Source organism: Plasmodium malariae, assembly GCF_900090045.1.
Source record: "Plasmodium malariae genome assembly, chromosome: 13".
Classification (NCBI taxonomy): Eukaryota; Apicomplexa; class Aconoidasida; order Haemosporida; family Plasmodiidae; genus Plasmodium; species Plasmodium malariae.
The window spans coordinates 2120993-2138206 of record NC_041787.1 but is presented as its reverse complement, the minus strand read 5'-3'; the positions used below and the strand labels follow the sequence as shown (position 1 = coordinate 2138206).

Below are 17214 nucleotides of genomic sequence, written 5' to 3'. Positions count from 1 at the left end.
TATTTGTGAACAATTGAGCAAATGAGCGAATGAATGGATAAACAAATAAACGGATGAACAAATGAACGGATAAACAAATGAACGGATAAACAAATGAACGGATAAACAAATGAACGGATAAACAAATGAACGGATGAACCAATGACGGATGAACAAATGAACGAATGAACTAATAAACAAACGAATGAATATATATTAAGTATATGTATATATTTTGGGAAAGATGTACTATATTAAATACGCCCATACAATGTTTTCGTGTGGTTAAAGAAATTTCATTTCCGTATTATTTCCATTTAATCACAATAAGCTATCATTTTTTCATATTAAAAAATGGAAATTTTTAAAATTAATTTTTCTATTTTTCAAAATATTTTCCATTATAGGAAAACGTGAAAATAAAAAAAAACTTTACGATGATGGAGAATTTCCATTTTAATAAAAAAAAAATGAAGAGGTTTTGTTAATTTATTTCAAGTTTTTTTTCCATTTTTTGCCATATTATTATTTATGAATTAAGAAAAAATGATAGAGTTATAGTATATGTTTCTTAATTCGTAAGAGCTTGTTTTAAAAAAATGTTTATACATATTCATCCATCATGTGATATAAATACGTAAACATATATATGCATATATGCATATTTACATAAATATATATGTGTATGTGACTATTTGTGCATACTATACATTACTACAGTTTTATGTTGTACACTTTTCGTTTTATGTACATAGCATAACATATTATATTATTTTCTTATGCGCTAATATTATTATTCTTATATCTTTTTATTCCCCATAGTTCTTTAATCCTTATCATAAAAAATAAAGACATATATCTTTGCTTATAGGCTTGTGCACTTGTATATATATATTTAAGTATTTATGTATATATATATTTAAGTATTTAAGTATTTATGTATTTATGTATTTATGCATTTATATGTTTAAGTATTTATGTATTTATGTATTTATGTATTTATGCATTTATGCGTTTAAGTATTTATGTATTTATTTATTTATGCATTTATGTGTTTAAATATTTTTCTATTAATATTTGAATATGTATACACCTGCTACAAAACAGCTGTTTCTTCGCTTCCCCTTTTTTTTTTTCTTTTAATTGGGAAATTTCAACATTCTTTAACAATATGTTATTTTTCATGTTGCACATAAAAATTAAATAAATGAATGACATACATGTATGTACATACATACATACATACATACATACATACATACATACATACATACATATATATATATATATATATATATATATATATATATATATATATATATATATATATATGCATATAATTATACTGTGAACTTATAAGTGAATTAAGAATTTACTTCGTTGACAAATATTGTTATAGTGTTCATATGAAGTAATGAATGGCTTCTTTGAATCAACAAAGTTAATTACCGTATCCCTTTTTTTTTTTTTCCTTTTTTTTTTTTTTTTTTTCTTTTTTTTTTTTGCTTCAGTTAAAAAATGGAAAAAAATTATAACAACCCAGAATATTCCATCACACAACCAGGAGTGCCAACAAATCAGTTAGATCATAATGAAGTAAATAAACAAATGTATGATTACTATTATAATAATCCTAATGGGATGATAAATAATAAGGGAGGAGGGTATAACAATATACTTAATGAAAGGAATTTTAATGGTAATAAAAATGTAGAAGCGTATTATTATAATAATTATAACACTAGTGCGTATGTAAATAATTATAATAAAAACAATAATAATTTTAACAATTACAATAACAGCTATAATAATAGCTACAATAGCTATAATAGCGTCTATAATAGCATTAACAATAACACAAACAATAATATGAGTAATAACATTAATAATATGAATAATAATAATAACAGTATCAATAGCAATAGTATTAATATGAATAATAAAAATAATATTATTTATGATGAGTCAGGAAATTATGTTATGAATAATTACACATATATGATGGACCAGTCCTATTGTCATGTGAATAATACGATGCATCCATTAAGTAACACATTGGATCCTTTTAACAATTCCATAAATAGATATCATAATAATATTGATGAAAACTGTCCAAATTTTCATTTCAATAATTTAGATCCAAATTTAAAACCAGCTGGGAAGTACAAAATGGCTGGAAATATAACGTCCAATAGTTCTTTTCATTCATCTATAACCAATTATAACAGTGAAGATAAAAAAAATATATTAGAAATGACAAATACTACTACATATAATGTAAATACATTGTTAAGAAATAATATTTTATCTTCTGAATATTTTAGATCCTTAATTACACTTAAAACGTTTAAAGAAGTAGTGGACGAAATACATTCTTATGCCGATCATGTGGAACCATACTGTATTGGTAGCAATAGAGCTCCTTCTACCCTTTTTTGTTGTCTCTATAAACTCTTTACCATGCATTTATCTGAGAAGCAGGTGAGTATCCTAGTAGAACTAATAGTGCTAGTAATAGTAGTACTCCTACTAATACTTAAAACAATAACATCAGTTACAACAGTAATAATAATAATAACTTATATTTATATAATATCTCACCTCCGTTACCGGTAGTGCTCCATAATCCGTCACATGTACCTCCTTATAAATTTTCAGTCGTCTTGTTTTACCTTGTACCTGCTCCTTTTTGCTGGCATTTTTAGCTATTTGCATCATTTACATTTTGATATATATATGTGTGTGTATTTTTATGCGTTATTACCCTTTTTATTAATTCCTTTTTCAAAACAGCTTAAGGGACTAATAGATCACAAGGATTCTTGTTACATACGGGCATGCGGATTCTTGTATTTGAGATATGTTCACTCCCCTGCGAACGTAAATTTAAAAAATGGAAAAAAATGTACACATGCATGTTAGTATATATATATGTGTATACATATGTATGTATGCTCATATATATGTATGTATATAATATGTGCATGTTTAATGAGTAAAGCACATGTATATGCGTACCTTCGTACATCTTCGTTTTTTACTTGTTGTGAACTCTCGATATAGCTATGGATGTGGTTTGAACCATATTTGTTGGATGAAGAAGAATTTATTATCTCAGCCGATAAAAGAAAGAAACTAACCATGGGTGAATATATTCAAAACTTACTATCGGACGATAAATATTTCAGCACAGGTTCGTTTAAGTAGTAGCAAATTTTATTTTGTTCATCATACCGTATGAATTAGAACGACTGGACATTTTTTCGCTCCATCGTTCCGTCATTTATTCCTTCTTTTCGTTTGTTCCTCCTTTCTTATTGTCCTTTTTATTTTATATTATATTTTTTTTGTTTTTGTCTACTGCTTTTATTTATGAACCATGTTCCCTCTTTTTAATTTAATACATCTATGTATGCGTGCGCATACATACACACATGCACGTACATATGTCCGCACGTACAAACGTTCGGGAACCCATATTTTCCTTACCCTGTCATATTTTTATAGTTCTCCCGAGGTTGCCAATAAAAATAAAAAATATCTATGGTGCTCGTCTAATGATTATAAGTGATCACAGAAGACGTTTAAAGAAGAACAAAGAAAAAATAACAAAATTTGTAAAAGGAGAACCAGTTATGGCTTATGTAAAGTAAGCAAAGAGAGATACTATGAGGGAAGCTGTAAATACTAGGTGCTCTAAAATTGCAGTATCGTATTACATTATTTTGCCGTAGTACCGATATACCATTACTGCACTGTACTATTACTACGCTTATATTACCTCCAATTGAATATTTTTTATTTATGTCATTTGCTCATTTATTTACTTCTTTCTTTTTTTGTGCCCCTCCATCCCAGCGGTGAATGGGAAAAGGGGGAAATAGGCGGTATAGTATATCACGGAAAAGATAAAACATTTGTGAGAGTAAGAAAAATTGACGGAAACGAAAAGTTGGTTAATATTGGGTTTGTTAAACTAGGTTCCAAAGAATCTGATAAGGATAGAGACTTAGATAGACACGTGGGTAGTGAAAGTAAGAATGATAAGAATGATAGAAATGATAAAAGTCATAGAAGGAGAAGAAGTAGGAGTGGAAGAAGAAGCAGAGATAGAAGCATGGACAGAAGCAGGGACCGAAGTAGGGATCAAAGCAGAGACCGAAACAAGCACAGAGATAAGCACAGAAGTCGACACCGAAGCAGGGATCGAAGTAGAGATAGACGGAGAAAGAGAAGAACGGGCGAAGAAAGGAATAATTCCTCATATAACAAATCACATGGTGATAATCATGGAGATAGACCAGAAAATAAACACAGCAAAAGGTCACATGAACGATCTAATAAAAAAAGAGACAGATCCTTATCAAGGTCAAACTCGGAAAAAAGAACACATCGAAAACATAAATATGAAAATACAGAAGATGAATTAATATCAAAATTTCGAAAAATAGAAAGTCAAAAAGCCCTTGCAACTGGAAAAGATTATGCCAGAAGACCTACATCATATAAATCATCACTTACATTAAAAGTTGATAATATATGTACTAGGAAGAAATCAAGATCACGATCTCCAAAAAGAATTGATAGAGTAGTACATTTACCACAAAACGATAGTAAAAACAAAGAAAATGTAACTACAGAAAATGCTAAACTAAAGGAATTGATGCAAAAATATAATAGAGATGATGCTGATGATCAAAATGATGACGATAATAATAGTAATAAGAATAATAAAAATGATGGGAAAAATAAAATAAATGCAAAAGATTTAGAAGAATTTGATGTTATGACACTAGGGTAATTTTAATGCCAAAAGTTGGGCGAAATTTTTACTCATTTTGTTGATGTGTGCTTAAGGTTTTCTTTTTCTTTTTCTTTTTTTTTAAATGATAGTTATGAGAGTGGGCTAGTTTAACAGTTTATTATCTCTCGAATTTTTTTTTTACCATACTGTGCATCATTTTGTTGTAGTATATGTACTACCTACTACCACTTATTTTTTTATCCAACCACATCTATTTTTATTTATCTGTCCATATATCATATTTTAATTAATTGAGACCATATTTATATGCGCAACTACCTATGGAAAGTATTTTCTTTTTTTTTTTTTCCCTTTTCACAAACGAAAAAATGTTATCACGTTAATAATTTTTAAGTAGCACAAAATTTGGAAAATAATATACATAAAAATTTTTAATTTGTACCATATACTATATGTATATATACACATTTATGTTATTATATAAAAAAAAAAAGAGAATGAAGCAGCGAATAGATGAGCGGTGGACGATGAATGGAAGCAAGAATAATTAATTAAGTCTTTCCGATCTAGTATTTTCGCTTTTTGTGCACTTAGGAAACGAAATGGAAAAATATATAAAGATATATAATATGATAAACCATAACATAGTATAATATAGCATAGTATAATGAAACGTTATATGATGGAATAGAATAAAACTGAGATAAACATCTAATTCAAAAAGTGTGCAATATTGAGAAAAAGGGGGCGAAAAAAAAAGACAAAAAAATAGGGGCCGAAAAAAAAGAGTCTGCAATATTAAGAATACCGAAAAAAATAATAACATAATAAAATAAAATATTAATAACATAAAATATTAATAACATAAAATATTAATAAAATAATAATAATAAATAATAATAATAAATAATAATAATAAATAATAATAATAAATAATAATAATAATAATAATAATAATAATAATAATAATAATAATAATAATAATAATAATAATAATAATAATAATAATAATAATAATAATAATAATAATAATAATAATAATAATAATAATAATCATAATCATAATCATAATCATAATCATAATCATAATCATAATCATAATCATAATCATAATCATAATCATAATCATAATCATAATAATCATAATCATAATAATCATAATCATAATAATCATAATCATAATAATCATAATCATAATAATAATCATAATAATCATAATCATAATAATGAATAATAATAAAAAGCCTTAAAACATGCCTTCATGCATATCTAACGTTTACGCCTAACACGAATGATATGGAAAAAATATTGTGCGAACACAATTTTTTTAACAAGATAAATCTTGAATAATCCATTTGCAGCTCTATTCTTCATGTCTTCTCTGCTATTAAACTCTTTTGATATAACACACCTAGGGTTTCAATGTGTATATAATACATATACAGCTTTATATGGGTATTCCACATGGGCATATATAAGCATTTGTACAATATTTATAATTGGAACACTCCCTCAATACACAGTGCTGTATACAGTCTCATATCACATATGACTTCTTGGTTATAACACCTTATCGAGCACACAAATATTTACATCCATTTCGGTTAGTCTTTCTAGCAATTTTGCTCATGTGTGCTTCTTTTAGTATGTTATTTATTTTTTCATAATATTTATTTTTTATGTCGATTCCTTTTTTGTTTCCCATATTTTCTTCTATTTTCCAATCATCCACCAAGTTTCCTTTATTTAATTTTTCCTTACTGTTGTTGTTATACTCATTATTTATTGGGTTATTGCTATTTAGACTAGCCGCCTTACTTTTTTTAGTCCTTTCATTTTTACTCTGATAGGGAATATTCGTCGTATTATGTTTTCTATTAGAATCGCCATTATTATGACAGCTATCATCACCCACTTCATCACAACCATCTCCAGTCTTCTTTGTATCTTTACTACTATTTTTCAAATGATCAAATATATTTAAAAAATTAATTTTTCTTCTCTTTCGATTTTCTTCTAAATGAAAAAAGCTTAATCTTTCTAAATTTCTTTCTTCTATGTCTTCAATTCTTTTCAAATGTGATAAATTGTAGTCAAAAATACTTGATGAGGAATAGTCTTTTTTTCTTAATTCATTCTCATATTCACATTCTACTTTTACTTTTTTAGGATTATACAACTTACTGTTATGAATATTATATCTTTTCATTTTTAAAAAAAGAGTCTTCTTAAATATATTTTACACAAACGAGCAAAGAGGAAGGAGCAAAGACCAACGAAGAAAATGTTAAAAAGAAAAAAAAAAAAAAAAATTCAATTTCTAAATTAACTTCCAAATCAAATCAAAATTAAAATCAAAATTAAAATCAAAATTAAAATCAAAATTAAAATCAAAATTAAAATCAAATTTAAAATCAAATTTAAAATCAAATTTAAAATCAAATTCAATTTGGCATAATACTAATTAACTGTCATATTAACTGTGAATAATTACCATCATAATTAATTCCTTTCTGTTTTCCGTTTGCTTATTTGCACGTACGTATATCCCAGACGATAATACAGAAAAAAACACTTGTACTCAAAAAAATTGTTCTCATTTGTATTAAATGTACGCATTTATAATGTATACGTACTTATAATATATGCGTACAAATGTACTTATATACGTACTTATAATATATGCATACAAATGTACTTATATACGAACTTATAGTATGTGCTTGCAAACGTACTTATATGCGAACTTATAGTATGTGCGTACAAACGTACTTATATACGAACTTATAATATGTGCGTACAAACGTACTTATATACGAACTTACGATATGTGCGTACTTATAATATGTATACACTTCTAATACATGCATACAATATATACGTACTTAAATATATATACGTACTTAAATATATATACGTACTTAAATATATATACGTATTTAAGTATGTATGCATAAAATACATACAATAAATATTCCATTTTGTTGTTTATGCGTTGGATCACATATATTCTATGGGCATGTTCAAAATTTTACGCTTAGCGACTTATATATATATATTATAAGAACTCAGAGGAACAAAAAAATAAATAAAAAATAAATAAAAAAATTTGAAGCACATCATCTATATGTATAAATAAATGTACAAGGAAAAAAATAAAATAAAGTATTTAATATAAAAAAAATTATTTGAATAAACAAAAGCAAAAAAAATAAATGCGTAAATTAACATACAAATAAATGTCCAATTAAACATATAAACATGTAAATATGTATACATATATTTGAATATATAGCTTTACTTCAAAATGTAAAAAATGAAAAAGTTATTCTCTTATACACGATCGTTCTTTTTTTACCATTATGTTTAATTACATATAATACAGTAGTATAAATATTTAAAAAAAAAAAAAGAGAAAAAGAAAAAAAAAGAGAAAGAGAAAAAAAAGAGAAAGAAAAAGAAAAAGAGAAAGAAAAAGAAAAAGAGAAAGAAAAAGAAAAAGAGAAAGAAAAAGAGAAAGAGAAAGAGAAAGAAAAACAGAAACATCCTTATTAATAAATTAGAAGAAAATTATTCCTACTATTTTTAAGAAAAATAAAATCTCAATAAGAAAAATACAACGTTTATTTTATATCACAGTTTTTACCTCCACCATTTTTTCATTTCATAATACCGTTTTTACTTGTGTAAAACGCTATATTTTCTATGTTTGTTATTACAAGGGGAAAATTTAAGCGACAAACGCACTGATAATAGAATTAATTTGTTACAAAAAAAAAAAAAAGAAAAAAAGGAAAAAAAAGAAGAATATATATAGAAACAAATAGGAGCAAAACTATACATGTAGCATATAAAACACGTCTTAGCATTTTTCTCATCAATCTTGAAATACAACGAAATAATGAGGCTTCTCACACACAATTTTTTGAAGTGGTTAGTACAAAATTAAACACTGGAAAATACGAAATTAATGGAAAGGCTTACACATAGATATATATATATATATATATGCATATGCTCATACGTATAAGCATATATATACACATACGTATAAGCATATTAGTACACATACATATAATTATTTATATACGTGTGTAGGAAAAAAGTTGCTAAAAAATATACTACACATATAAGTACATTTTTTGTGTGCGAATGTATTAATATGCTATTTTTAAACTAATTTCTCGTTTTTCTCATATTTCTTATTTTAATTTAGCATAATTTTAAATTTTGCTCTCAAAAATATGTTAGTGCTTGTCAACAAATGGGACAAATAATACATCCATGAGGAGATATGCTCTCTTCATTCATATATATGCTCCTTTTTAAGGACAATTTATTTTTTATTTTCACGTTTTCACATCGAAATTGTCTGTATTGGCAAATTTACAAACCACCTTGCAAGTACATATATATATATATACATATGGATATATTTATGTATGCATTTACATATGTATGTATATACGAACACATGTGTGATTTCTTTACAGTAATGAAACGCAATGCACTGGGGGATATCCGTTACTAATAAAATTAGACGAGAGCGCTGAAGAAAGTATAAAAATAGTAGAACAAGAAATGAATGCAGAGTTTGTAAGAAATGTGTTAAGTAAAGTTGATTACGATGTTTTATACAGCACGGCTAAAGAGGTACTCCTCTTTTCCTTTCATTTTTCATTTTTCTTTTTCCTTTTTAATTTTTCTTTCTTTATTCCCCTTACTCGTATCACCTATGGACGTAAAATTTTTAAAAATATTTTGCTTCTTTTTTATTTGCTCTTTTAGTTAGGATTAAGTTTGTTATCTAGCTATTCAAACAGTCACTTAGAAGATGAAGGATTTCTTAACTCAATTCATCACGCACTTTTTAAGGTACTCATGAGGCAAATGAAAAAATGTTAATGTGAAAATTTTTTAAGTAAAGAAGGACTGAAATGTGCTATGAACGGAGATAAAAAAATAAATATAAATTTATATTCATGGTACATTATTATTACTATTACTATGACTATAACTGTAACTATTGTTTTGTAGGTTCACATAATGGAAGGCACTTTAACCTGCCCCCAGTGCAGTATTTCTTTTCCCATAAAAGATGGTACGTTTTGTTACTTACGTATGAGAAGTAAACAGGCTTGCACTTTTCTTATCCATACTTGCATAAGTTTACGTGTGTATATATTAATGGGCGTAGCTATATATATGCACGTATACGTACACATATATATATATGTGTGTATAAAAGCGCATCCACGCATCCACTGAAACACAAATTACCGCACACGTTTATCTCGTTCCACGTTTTCTCTATCAGGCATTCCAAACATGTTAACAGGAAATGAAAAATGAAAAATGAAAAATTATGATGAAATTTTTAATGGCATTTTATGTAATATTTTATATTTGGGTATTCAACAATTATACACGAGTTATCATTTTTGAGAAAACAGATCTTTGGGTCAGGATAAATACAATCATTGTTTGAACATATGATATTATTTATTGCTTTATTTTTTTTTCCCCTTGCCATTTCATGTGTGTTGTACCCATTTACAATATAACAATTTTCATTACTCAAGGTTGAGTAGTTATCTGCATTTTTCGCACGTATCATTTCTACTTTTTCTTTTTCATTAATGCCTATTTTTTTATTATCCTGATTTCTCCAGAAATGGTTATCTTTTTTTTTTTTTTTTTTTCTTCATCCATTTGACGATTTGGTAAATCGGACATATTGCTCATATAATCATGATTATCCATTTCTTTCTTTCCTTTGTTCATTTTTTTTTTTTTTATCCAAATTAATGCTTTTACAATTTAATATTATTTTTTTAACTATATTTTTAGTTGGACTATTTAGGTGCATATTTGAATTTATTAAGTGAACATTAAAACATTTATTTTTAATTTGCTCATTTAAATTAAGAATTTTAAATTGTTGAGATTTGAGATTCCTTTTTTTCTTCTTTTCGTAATTTTCTTTTTTCTTCCACAAATACATATCTTCATTTGAGCAAGTAGAATAATCATCGATTATGTCTGTTTGGATGCTGTTAGAAGTCGTTGCATTGGCTGCATAATCATTTTGTTTATCAGTATAGCTAAGATTATTTTTTTTTTTCCCACTTATTTCATTTTTCTTGTCTACACATTCCACGTCCGTTGTGCTTTCATTTTTTATGAACATGTCAGCACCTTTTTTTAAATAGCTAGTATATTTATTCTCCACGTGCTTATCTTTATTTCCCTTTGCTACAAGAAATATTTTACAAGTTTTATTTGTCTTCATTGAATTACAAACATGATATATTTTTTTTTTGTTCTTATTAGTTTGTTTGTGATTTTTTTTATAAAGTACTTCAACATTTTGGCTAGCTGTGTCCCTCGGACTCTCTTTTTTACATGTATTGATGGAGTAGTCTATTAGAAGTTTGTTTTTATCCATTCGAGCAGTATCCATTCGAGCAGTATCCATTTGAGTAGTATCCATTTGGATAATGTCCATTTGAGTACTACCCTTTTGTGAAATTTTATTATTCTTGCTTATTTCTTTTACTCGTTCTTTACCGTTTAACATTTTTTTTCGATTTACTTTTTTTTTCTTTCTCCTTTTTATATTATCCAAATCGTTATTTATTATCACCATATTTCCATTCTCAGTAGTATTATCTTTAGAGCATTTCTTCAAAGAATAATTTATTACACGATTATTATATTTGACGCTCATATTGTTACTTCCAATTTCTTCCTTTTTTATAAAGTTATCTTTTGCTTCCAATTTTTTATTTCCCATTAATAGGTTAGAATATCCCTTTATCTCTTTGCCATTTTTGTTTGGTAATAATGTGTTACTATTATCCCTTGCTTCACAATTACCAGTATATTCGATTTCATCATTTTTTAAATTATTTAAGTCTTCAAATGGAATAGTAGTTGACCAAATATGGCTATTATGAACATTGTTTTTTAGTAAATATCTACAGTTCCTTTTTATGATTCTTCCATTTATTATAGAACTATTTTTAACAACCCCGTTTTTTGCTAATCCATCATTTGTAGGTAGATTCTTTGTAACCTGCTCTTTTGCATTCTCTTTAGTTTCTCTCTCCTTGTCCATTACATATTTATTTCCATCTTTGTCACTTGCGTGTAACCTTTGTACGTTAGGTATATCATTGGCATCAGCTTCTCCTATTGTATTAAGACATCTGTTATTAGTACAATTTATTTTGCTACATAAGTTGTTTCTATTAGAGCAAATATTAATATAACTCCTTTTTTGAAATTTGGTTGGATGAATATCTATAAAGCATGCAGAGGAACGTGATCTGTTCCAACTGCGATTAAGAAATTCTCTGTTGTTCGTGAGTTGAATTGAGCTTGTTGATTTATTTCTTCTTAAACAATTTTTATATTTTTTTTCATTGCAAAGACTGTTCTTTTTTATATATGAAAAAAGTTTTGTAAATATACTTTCATTTCTGCAACTGCGATTGCGACTGCAAGTACAATTTTCCTTTTTTATACTAAGATTTTTTCTCGGGGAACAAGAACAATTTTTACGTGACCTGGTCATAATTTTTCTATTCTTAGGATAACATCTAACACTTATAATATTAGATTTACATCTCCCACTCGACATTTTATTATCATGTTTGTTGTGTATGCATTTGCTATCATTAGAATTGAACTCACCAAAATCTATTGCTTTTAACTTATTGTAAGGACATGTCCTAAAGCAAGATACATGACTACAGTTTGCACATTGTATGTTCCTTCTTGTAAAACATGAACTAACTTTGTTTAAGTTAGCCTTTATTTTTGTATTATTATTTCCACAATGTATTTTAGGTTCGTCTATCTCACCTTTGTTATTAAAATTTATACCATCATTACCACTAATATTACAACGGCTATTACCCCTATTGCTACCACTTTTTGAGTACACTGTGAATGGTCTGGTACTCTTTCTTATCGCTTCTTTTCTTATGTGTCTATATGGAGAGACGGATGCGGCTTTTATTTTTTGCATGTAACACTTTTCTCCCTTTTTATCAATTATAGATGTACCTAAATCTTTTCGATCATGAATATAGCAACTCCAGGAACAGTCTTCCCCACTACATATTCTAATGTTTTCATATTTTTCTGCATTGAGCACTTGGTTCTTCCCTATGTTAAGTTGTATATCTATGGAGTCATTTTTATTCTCATTAAAAATATTCATATCTTGGGTTCTACATCTGATTACTTTATCATGTCGACAGTGCAAACGTGAGGAAGCACTTTCATAGCTTTCACCGCTTTTACAAATTTTATCCATTTCACCGCTTTTACAAATTTTATCCATTTCACCGCTTTTACGAATTTTATCCATTTCACCGCTTTTACAAATTTTATCCATTTCACCGCTTTTGCAAATTTTATCCATTTCACCGCTTTTACAAATTTTATCCATTTCACCGCTTTTACGCTCTTCACCACTTTCTTTAATATCATAAATTCCAGGGTCACAAGTGCTCCTAGACGTAGTACATTTATTGTCTTCGTTCTCTTTTAATGCACCTTCATAATTTCCAGGATTGCTATTTTTAATTTCTGCTTGATTGTTTTTTAAAATTATTTCTAAAAACGTAGATGGTTTTGCTTTTATTAAATTCTTATAAAGAGTCGTATTTTCCCAATTTTTTCCTTTATCTTTTGTTTTATTACAAGAGAGCTGTAATTTTTCTCGAAGGAAACTAATTTCATTTTCTTGTAACTGCAAGAATGTTTTTAATTTTTCGTTCTCCTCACTTTTTATATTCACCAATAATGTGAGTGCATTCATTTCTTCATCTCCTTCTGAATACGTAGAATCCCGATCCATGCAGAGTTCGTCCTTGTTCATTTTTCCCCTATGTAATTCTTTTCCTAATCTTGATGTCTGTTCATATGGAATATCAACCTTAATATTTTCCTCTTTACTATCATTTAAGCTGCCATTATTTTCACCCTTTCCGGCTATCTCACTATTTGATGAATTGTGATAAGTCGTACGACAATTAGAAGAGTAATGGGGCATGGGCATTATTTTGTCTTTATTATCATGGGTAATCATCATACGTGCACTATATTTACTTCTACATTCATCATAGTCTGTTTCGATTCTTCTTATGTGTGCAATATGAACACTTCCTTCGTTTTGCTTATCATTATTTATTAATCTTCCGTTACAATCTCTTATCGTGTATATGTTATCCTTTTTCTTTGTCCCGTCTCTACAGTTTATTTTATCCTGCTTCTTCATATAATTAACACTAACTTGATTAACCTGTTCAGACTTTTGGTAACAGTCCATTTCCACCTTTCTCATTTTAATTAATTCTAAAAGGTTGTCCAAATTTAAATTGCTTGCTTTTTTATCATAATTCGTGTTATCAGCAGACTCTACCCTAGATATATTTCCACTTAGTTCGTTATTTCTTAGTTTACTTGTTACTGTGCTTTCGTTTTCATTAGAACTATTACACACATCATGGGTATAACTACTTGGTTCAGCATTCTCTTCATTAGTTGGTATTATTTTTTTTCTCTGTATAGTCTGAACGCATTTACCACTTTTTTCTCTAATCGTATATGCGCCATCCAATTTATCGATTATTTTTTTTTTTTTTTTTTTTTTTTTTTCCTTTTCTTCCTTTATTGCTGTATCTTCATTATATATATCTATACTTTCTTTATCTTTTTCTGATACCTTTTTTGTTCTTGTCTTTACGCAAACGTTTTTATTGTCCATCTTTTCTCCTTGTATTAAAATACCATTCATTTTGTTATCATCTTTAATAATGTTCTTCTTAAAAGTGTTATTATTACCTTCACTATTTTCCATTTGATTTGCATTAACATGTTCATAATTTTTTTCCCTGTAAAGTGCATTTCTTATCATTTCTTCACTTCTTTTTTTAATACTCAGCGCAAAGGGACCTTCACCATTTTTACAGCTATGTTCTGTATCGGTCCCGCTATTTTTCACTTGACCCTTTCCCCATTTAGTGCACTTAACTTCAGTTAAATTCTTTCTTCTTCTAATTTCATTATAATTGACATTACCTAAATGTGAGCAATTATTACCTTTTGGATCGGCTCTAGAACTATATGTGTTATCCTTATCTTGCTTTATGTCCCTTACACCTACGTCGATGCTTTTCCCTACTGTGTCCTTATCATCTTTCGCTTTATTTTCATGAACTGGTGCATTTTTAGAATTACTGCTAGGTAACAATTTCCCGTTTTCAGTACTACTGAATTCAAAATTTATGTCCATTTCACCTAATAAAGAAAATTCGTATAAAGAACTTTCCTTAGAGGAGGAATATTTATCTGTATATTTTTTACCGTCTATATTAAAATAATTTTGTTCACAAATTTTTTTTTTTTTTTTTTTTTCAATTTCTTTTTCTCCTGTTATGTTATTTTTGTCCCCTCCTTGTGCAGTGTCAAATGTTCCAGCTTTACAATGAGTTGCTTTCTTTTTATTTATTTTTTCTTTATTTTCAGTTTTTGCACCACTAGTTTTTCCCTTTTTGCTTACTCGATTTATATGTTCAATTCTATATATATTTCCTCTAAATAAAATATCATTTGAAGATTTTTTGGATTTTTCATTTACATCCTTATTTTGTTCTTTAATAATTTTAGTGTTTATTAAAAATTCAAAATTTTCTTCTTCATTCGTAGTGTTTTTATCTTTAGATAAATCCAATAATTTTCCCTCACCTACTTTTTGCGCATGTATTCCTTTACTCAAAACATCATTTTTAGGAAATTTCATTTTTATTTTGTTAATATATTCTTCTTGCTTCATTTTCTCCATATGATACTCATCATCAGATTCTACACTATAACTATCATAAACTGTACTAGTGTTTTCTTTTTTTGTTTTTTTTTTTCTTCTTTTTTTAATATCATCATTGTCTATTGTACATTCGTTCTTGTATCTGCTTCCCCCTTCAAGGACATTTCCATTAACTTCCTCATGTATATCTCTCTCATACTTCTTATTGTTCATTTCATATTTTATATAATGTTTAGGTGTTTTAACGTAAATGTTACTATTACATTTGTTGTTCTGCATATCATAAGTATCTTCTTTCTTAGGTAAATCAAAATCTTTTAATTTTTTATTTTCACTCTTTCTTGTTCCCTTTTTAACACTACCACATATATATTTATCATAACAGGGTATTGTATTACACTTTTTTTCATACGGCACTATCAGTTTACTCTTTTTTTTTTTTTTTTTTTTTTTTTTTTTCTCAACTGAACTACCACATAAGAAAGGTATAATATTTTTACCATTTTTACCACCTATTTTACTAAATAATTCAGAATATACATTCGATAATTCATAATTCCTAAAACTGCTGTTTCTTCTCATGTCGTGATTTTTTGCATTATTATACTTCAAATTGATAGAATAATTTTCTTCAGGCATATAACAACACCCTCTTTTAATTTTAGGAACTAAACAACTTACCATTTTTCTGGACGTATAAAAGCATATTTTTTTTTTTTTTTTTTTTCTTCTTTTTTGTTATTTCCTCTAGCTTCTATTTTTTTAGAATTAAAATGAAATTTATTTTCGTTCTTTTTTCGCCCCACGTTTTTAAAAGCCCCCTCTCACATGGACAGCAACGAAGTGTATCCAACTTTTATAATTGCACACAAATATTTATGTACGTATATATTATGTATATTCCCTTTTCCCTACTAGAAGATGCATCATTTATTTATTTGTTGTGTCTACTTACCTTATATAACTCTTATATCTACTTATTTTATATTCACTTCTTTATTCTACTTTATTTTATTACTTTTATTTTGTTTTTTTATATTTTACCCCTTAAGTGACTTTCAATTGTGCACAATGGTACTAAAAATTTTTCTCAAATATTGTAACACAATCGTCTTTGTTATAAGTATTCACTTTGATTATTTCTTGTTTCCTATTTTTTTTTTTTTTTTTTTTTTTCAGTTTTCGAATTCTCTTATTAAATCATCACTACTGTTGTGCTTAATGGTGAATGAAGTGTATAATGAAAAAGTCTAAAAAATATAAATAATCGTATAGAAGAAGGGTGTTTCCTCCCTTGTGTAGCTATTGCACATAATATGTACGATGCGAGTGTTTCCTTTCCTCCCCTTTGGTATTAAAAAATTATTTAATCCTCATATAAAATAGAAATAAGAACTAGATCTACTTGCTCAAAAAAAAATATGTCCATTATGACAAAATTGTTCAATAATGGACATAGGATAAAAATGACAATTAAGAGAAGAAAAAAAAAAAAAAAAAAAAAAAAAAAAAAACTAGCTCATAAATATGTATTACACTTTACATTCTAAATATATATAGATAAGGTAGAATTTTTTCCCTAATTGTACTCATTACGAAATATTGAAGAAATACTTATTATAAGAAAAAT

At 27.1% G+C, this 17214-nt stretch overlaps 4 protein-coding genes across 4 annotated transcripts; 2 read left to right on the top strand and 2 right to left on the bottom strand.

Annotated features, from left to right (window-relative positions):
* Positions 1-1497: 1497 nt before the first annotated feature.
* Positions 1498-4780, top strand: PRP38B (pre-mRNA-splicing factor 38B, putative; the record flags this gene model as incomplete). The annotated part of the gene is made up of 5 exons (XM_029007513.1): positions 1498-2460; positions 2773-2859; positions 3043-3172; positions 3487-3628; positions 3838-4780. 5 exons carry the CDS (start codon positions 1498-1500, stop codon positions 4778-4780), a joined length of 2265 nt encoding a protein of 754 aa, XP_028863894.1.
* Positions 4781-6314: 1534 nt separating this feature from the next.
* On the bottom strand, positions 6315-6953 carry PmUG01_13050800 (conserved Plasmodium protein, unknown function; the record flags this gene model as incomplete). Its single annotated transcript, XM_029007512.1, has 1 exon — positions 6315-6953. One exon carries the CDS (start codon positions 6951-6953, stop codon positions 6315-6317), a length of 639 nt encoding a protein of 212 aa, XP_028863893.1.
* Positions 6954-8645: 1692 nt separating this feature from the next.
* On the top strand, positions 8646-10096 carry PmUG01_13050700 (multifunctional methyltransferase subunit TRM112, putative; the record flags this gene model as incomplete). Its single annotated transcript, XM_029007510.1, has 5 exons — positions 8646-8677; positions 9238-9397; positions 9533-9619; positions 9782-9845; positions 10062-10096. The coding sequence occupies 5 exons, from the start codon at positions 8646-8648 to the stop codon at positions 10094-10096; spliced, it is 378 nt and encodes a 125-aa protein (XP_028863892.1).
* A 403-nt stretch (positions 10097-10499) lies between these two features.
* On the bottom strand, positions 10500-16268 carry PmUG01_13050600 (conserved Plasmodium protein, unknown function; the record flags this gene model as incomplete). The annotated part of the gene is made up of 1 exon (XM_029007509.1): positions 10500-16268. One exon carries the CDS (start codon positions 16266-16268, stop codon positions 10500-10502), a length of 5769 nt encoding a protein of 1922 aa, XP_028863891.1.
* Positions 16269-17214: the final 946 nt, after the last annotated feature.